The sequence below is a fragment of the Brassica oleracea genome, chromosome C4 (genome assembly GCF_000695525.1).
Source record: "Brassica oleracea var. oleracea cultivar TO1000 chromosome C4, BOL, whole genome shotgun sequence".
Classification (NCBI taxonomy): domain Eukaryota; kingdom Viridiplantae; phylum Streptophyta; class Magnoliopsida; order Brassicales; family Brassicaceae; genus Brassica; species Brassica oleracea.
In genome coordinates, this window is record NC_027751.1 from 23,812,101 (window position 1) to 23,818,253 (window position 6,153).

The window sequence follows — 6,153 nt, forward strand, 5'->3', positions numbered from 1 at the left end:
GCTATCATACACCTTGTCCCTAGCTTTATTTTTTTTCTGTACTCGGTGGGCTTGAAGAACATGCTGGTTGGTTTGATTGCCTCGGTTGCCACATTTCCATTCAAACCCTGCAAGTTATACCAAAGTATTCACCACGTTATACCAAAGTTATATCCAAGTCATACTAAAGTTATATCCAAGTTAGTTATATCCAACTTATATCCAAGTTATATCCGTTTACACAATTTCAGTTTACCTCTACCAAAACTAACATATTATTCCTATACTTCCCCTAGTATTACTAGCATTAACACACTCAATTGAAAATTTGTTACATTTGTTACCTCTGGTTCAGGTGGATTCCCGGGTTCAGGTGGATTCTCATTGTCATCTCCATTTGCTAACTCTTCTCGGTCATTTTCTTCTTCAAAACCTTCATTCTCATTATCCTTTCCTTCTCCGTCTTTATTTCCTTCTCCCTTCTTCGTCTTCATTTCCTTCTCCGTCACCATTTCCTTCTCCATCTCCATTTCCTTCTTTAGAACCTTCAGTCTCTTCCTTCTCATCTGCTTCTTCTTGTTCTTCTTCAGCATCTTCATTCTCCTGGCTAGAACCATCGGAACGGTCGTCATGATCATTCTCTTCCTCTCTAGAACCGGCTTTCTGATTCTCTTCATCTCCAGAAGAAGAGGTTTCCTCATTCTCTTCTTCTTCAGATTCAGTCCCAATCGCCGGAGTTGTTGGAGGAGCTGGAGGAGATGGGCCAGCAGGACCTTTGTTCACTGTCGCCGGAGCAGTTTCTAAAGCCACATCACTCGGCTCCGTTATCTCTGCCGTACTCTCCCTCGCGTCCTCACTCGTCTTCTCCGCCGAGACATCCGTCGTCTTCTCCGTCGAGACATCCGTCGTCACCTCCGTCGAGACATCCGTCGTCTTCTCCCTCGAGTCAATAATCTCCGTCGTCTTTGCCGTTCCCGTCGATTCAACATTCTCCGTCGTCGTCTTCTCAATATTATCGGAGACCGTCTTTACAAACTTCACTTTCCGAACCTCTTCTTTCGTTGGATTATCCTTCCTCTTACCCCCTCCTTTCGTTTTGATCACCATATCGCAATCGTTGTTGGCTCCTCTGAACTCACCGATTGATTTTCAAAACTAGGGTTTCTTCTCGTTTAAAGTGGAGTGAAAAGAGGGGGAGAAATGAAGTCGAATGAATTAATTGGAGGATTCAGGGAAATTGTAAAGGGTTTAATAAAATCGACATATTTGGTTTGGTTTCGAAGGATGGGTTTGGTTTTGAGGGATTGGTTTGGTTTCCAGGGATTGGTTAAACGGTTAAACGATTTGGTTCAATTGAATTGACCATACATCCGGGTCGGGTCACTGCGGATGGGTTATACCCGGGTACAACTTGTAAATACTTCATTTATTCCAGAGTTTTTTGTCATTTCTGCCGTTTTCGATTTAAAAAAAAAATATTTATCTTTCTGTTTATTTCTGTTTATATGGGTGTCTTTGTGAGATTGCCTTTTTACATTTGGGGGCACCAGACGAGATGACTCTTGTCCGTCCCATCTTCTTTCTCTCTTCTCTTCCTCTGTGTTCGAATCGAAGCCGTAGCTACTCCGGTTTTGTCTCTGGGATCGAAATTACTCCTTTTTAGTGGCGTAATTGAGATCAATTTGCTGAAAACTGGAAAGAAAAAAAAATGCCAACAGAGACAACGGAGAACGTTGCGACGCCTTTGCTTTTAACCGGAGGAGGAGGTGAACATGCCCTTGGTGGAAGGAGGTCGGTGAGGAGACAAGGGCTGAGAGAAGCGGCGAGGCTACTAAGACATGCAAGTAGCGGGAGGAGGATGACGATGATGAGAGAGGCGTCGATGCTGGTTCGTGAATCAGCGGCGGAGCAGCTCGAGGAGAGGCAAAGCGATTGGGCTTACTCGAAGCCCGTGGTGGTTCTTGATTTCATTTGGAACCTTGCTTTCGTCGCCGTTGCTGCATCTGTTATCGTGCTTAGCAGCGATGAGAAGCCCAATACGCCGCTTAGGGTTTGGATTATTGGGTATGGGTTGCAATGTGTGATGCATATGGTCTGTGTTTGTGTTGAGTATCGTAGATGGAGAAGTAATAGGATCCCAAGCTCTCCTTCTTCTTCTATGGAGGATCAATACTTAGAGAGTGGAAGCAAAAGGTATGTTCTTTATGCATATCACTTGTGTTTTGGATGTGAACTTTTGGCTAAAGTAGTGTGTTTCTGTAACTTTTTATAGCGCAGGTTTGCTAAGCATTTAGAGTCTGCAAATACAATTTTCTCATTTATATGGTGGATCATTGGATTCTACTGGGTATCTTCTGGTGGCCAACAGATAGCTCAAGGATCCCCTCAGCTTTACTGGTTTGTTTGTTTGTTTCCTTCTCTTACATCTCTTAGACTGTAGGATTGTGTTTCAGTTGTTTATATTGGTTGCTTTGTTGTAGGTTGTGTATAGTGTTTCTCGGTATCGATGTGTTCTTTGTGATTTTCTGCATTGCACTGGCTTGTGTGGTCGGCATCGCTGTTTGCTGCTGCTTGCCTTGCATCATTGCAGTTCTGTACGCAGTGGCAGAACAGGTAACTTCTCATAAACTGTTTCGCCGTTTGTAACTCCAAGAAAGTTGATTTTTCTTTTAAAATTAAAAATGCAGGAAGGGGCTACGAAAGAAGACATTGACCAACTAACTAAGTTCAAATTCCGAAAGGTTGGTGAGTCTGAGAAACATAATTTTGATGAAGAACAAGCACAAGGAGATTCAGGAGGAGTTATGACTGAATGTGGTACAGATTCACCCCTCGAACATACTCTTTCTCGTGAGGACACAGTTAGTAACACAAGAGATCACTTATTCTTTCTGTTAGTAACCTGCATAGCACGTTGTGTTAATGGATTTTGCTGTTGTGAATCTACAGGAATGCTGCATTTGTCTTTCAGCGTATGAAGATGAGACATAGCTAAGAGAACTGCGTTGTGGCCACCATTTCCATTGCAGTTGCGTGGACAAATGGCTTTACATAAACGCTACTTGTCCTCTCTGCAAATACAACATCCTCAAGAATAGCAACTATGAAGATGGCGAGGAAGTCTAAAACAGAAGAAGAAGAAGAAACAAACTTGCAAATTGTACACAGTTTACATGTATCATTAGCAGCGAGGTACCCAAGAAAGAAAAAAAGGTTCAACAGTTGTACACAGTTTAGTTAATGTTGTTGAATTTTATTAACATATTTTGGTTCTTACTTGCGCAACAAGACATCATTTTTCATGATTAAGTTGATAACTTGAAATCATTACAGTTTAGCGCAAATTCTTATTAACTGGAAGAGGGCTCCTTCAGTACAATTCTTATTATTTTTCCTTATGTTAATGTGGTGGAACAAAAAGTTAAAAAGAGAATGAAGAAGGTCAAGGCTTGTCCTGGAAACCCCATGGATTGTTGTTTGCCCAGTTCCACTGATCTCTGCACAAAATATATGTGCCCTAACAAACAAACAAACAAAAAAAAAACACAGAGAATCAGATCCCTTCCCATAAGCATAGAGTGAACATATATTTTTTCTTCATTCACAAGCAAGTTTATATGATGTATATGCGGAAATGATAAAAACCTGTGACTTACTTCCATCCGAGTTCTTTCTCAGCTCTCTCAGTTGATGCATACACAGCTGTTGCATCTCCTGCTCTTCTTGGACATAGCTTCATTGGGATTTTCTGCATAACAAATCTTTGTTTATACCATTTCTTTTACAGCAAATATTCAGGAGAATAGGAAAGGACTGAAAGTTTCACCTTTCCAGAAGCTTGTTCAAAAGCAGAAACCATTTCCAAGACAGAAGTTCCTTGACCAGTCCCAAGATTATAAGCAGCACAACCTAACATTAGATGAAACGCCAAACAATTAAACATTCTCAAATCCTAATCTATCAAAACCAAAACCCTTCAAACAGTTAAAATGTCTTACCAATCTTTGGATCAGTAAACTACTTGTTCAACGCAGCCACATGTCCATCAGCTAAATCCATTACATGGATATAGTCTCTGACCTGCAAGTAGTGTATGTTAGTTTATCACTCTATAATCAGAGATCCAACCCAAAGAGACAATAATTATGGATGTTGTACCGCGCTACCATCCTTTGTAGGATAGTCATGTCCAAACACATTGAGTTCAGGTAATCTTCCAACCGCGACTTGCTGGATGTAAGGCATGAGATTGTTTGGTATTCCCTTTGGATCTTCTCCAATCCTTCCGCTCTCGTGTGCTCCAACAGGATTGAAATACCTCAGAAGAATTATCCTCCACTCTGGTTCTGCCGCATGAATGTCTCTAGCTATCTCTTCAAGATACAGCTGGATAGAAATAGAAATAACATGACTTTAAAGATCATGGACTCCTAAAAAAAACAGATTAGAGATCAAAATATTTTCAAAATGACAACTTTGACGTGATCTTAGTACCTTAGTGCGACCATAAGGATTCATAGCCTCTAACTCAAAGTCTTCCACACATGGGACTACTTCTGGTTGGCCATGAACTGTTTCAGACGACGAAAACACCATCTGTATATAAATGCCACCATCACAAAAAGTTAGTAAGCCCACCAATGTGAATCATTCTAACCATTTACTAAGGAATAAGGATTGTGTGTAACCATTTTGCAGTTGTACTTGGCCATAGTCTCATAGAGATTGATTGTTCCAACTAAATTGTTATCAAAGTAACGACGAGGGTTTGCAACACTTTCACCCACAGCTTTAAGACCAGCAAAGTGAATCACAGCATCAAATCTGTTTTACCGCACAGAAGAAGAATCATAATATCAGACATAAGGAGAAATATCATTTCATAAATGTGAGTCTTTACAATATCATTACCTCTGATTGGAAAAGAGTTTCTCAATATCCACTTTGTTTCTCAAATCACCCTGCAATGAATTAACACACCTATAAATTAATAAACTAATAATATGTGGATAACAGAGCAAAATCTTCAACTTTTCTTGGAGATCAAGGCAGAGGAAAAATGCAAAAGTTCAGATATTTTAGAAATATCAACAATCTCAGTTTCTGAAACAGCCAAAAGATGGCTACTGACCATATTGAATTCAAGCTTGGTAGAGAGATCAGGACCAACAAGCTCACGAACCCTATGAACAGCTTCAAGGACAGAGTTATCAAGATTGTCGATGATAGAAACCTTGAAGCCCTGATTCAAAAGCTGCACAACCGTGTGCGTCCCAATGAACCCAGCACCACCAGTCACCAAAATGCACTGCTCCACAGACGAACCCATTGTTCTAAATCAAAACCCACTGGCAAAAGCGATACTTTTGAGCAAATCAAGAGAGAAAGTAAGCGTCTTTTATTGCTTTCTTGTGAGTAGATAAGAACGTTGCCGTTAACGAAATTAAGGAAGAGGTTGAGATGGAGAAATCTCTTTTTGATGTTGGGGTTAAACTCCTGAAGGTTTGTTATATATAAGTGATGAGGCAAATGATACACTTTACACCTATTTCTTGACCAAAAAAAACGAAAGATTTTGTTTGAACAACAACAAAAAGATATTCCTTAACCTATTTTTGGATAACGAGTGAAGACCAAATCCACGAGGATTGGAGGGGCAAGTGGTTAATTTAGTTCGATTTTGTTTTATGTTTTTATTTTTAGATAAGGATTTATATAGTTTATAGCAAATTAATTTTTTTTTTAACGCTGGGTAACACATTACATCATCATATAATCTCTAAATCTATTAGATATGATGATCAACTACCTGCAACATATGCGATAATGATGAATAGCTCCACGAATAATGATTCCACGATGAAGCTCTCCCCGAAACACTTGAAACCACAGACGGTTCTGCATGTACGACATCCTCGATGGACAGGCTCTCACCACAAGCGACCACAACGAACGGCTCTGCTTACAATACTCTGGAACCTCCGAAAGCTTCGCATCCTACAATCTGCAAGAAATTTCATAGTCTGGGATTTGAACCCCAGACCTGGGTGTAGAAGCCTTTAAACCTTAACCAATAGGCTAAGGTGATTCCACAAATTAATTAATTGGGTGATTATGGGGTTGTCTTTGCAATGCACTTGCTGGTTCTGGTTACAAATTTATACTCCCTATCTT

General features: G+C 40.2%; 1 protein-coding gene and 1 pseudogene across 1 annotated transcript; one reads left to right on the forward strand and one right to left on the reverse strand.

Annotated features, from left to right (window-relative positions):
• Positions 1-1,529: 1,529 nt before the first annotated feature.
• Positions 1,530-3,256, forward strand: LOC106340701 (E3 ubiquitin-protein ligase At1g63170-like). The gene is made up of 5 exons (XM_013779549.1): positions 1,530-2,172; positions 2,257-2,376; positions 2,460-2,592; positions 2,667-2,840; positions 2,929-3,256. Exons 1-5 carry the CDS (start codon positions 1,688-1,690, stop codon positions 2,968-2,970), a joined length of 954 nt encoding a protein of 317 aa, XP_013635003.1. The 5' UTR covers positions 1,530-1,687; the 3' UTR covers positions 2,971-3,256.
• A 165-nt stretch (positions 3,257-3,421) lies between these two features.
• LOC106341178 lies at positions 3,422-5,308 on the reverse strand (annotated as a pseudogene).
• Positions 5,309-6,153: the final 845 nt, after the last annotated feature.

Bases quoted from the DNA above. Each gene is read 5' to 3' on its own strand.
- LOC106340701 (XM_013779549.1), top strand. From the start codon at position 1,688: ATGCCAACAGAGACAACGGAGAACGTTGCGACGCCTTTGCTTTTAACC. The intron at 2,173-2,256 runs GTATGTTCTTTA...TTTATAGCGCAG, and splicing joins TTAGAGAGTGGAAGCAAAAG to GTTTGCTAAGCATTTAGAGT. The intron at 2,593-2,666 runs GTAACTTCTCAT...TTAAAAATGCAG, and splicing joins TGTACGCAGTGGCAGAACAG to GAAGGGGCTACGAAAGAAGA.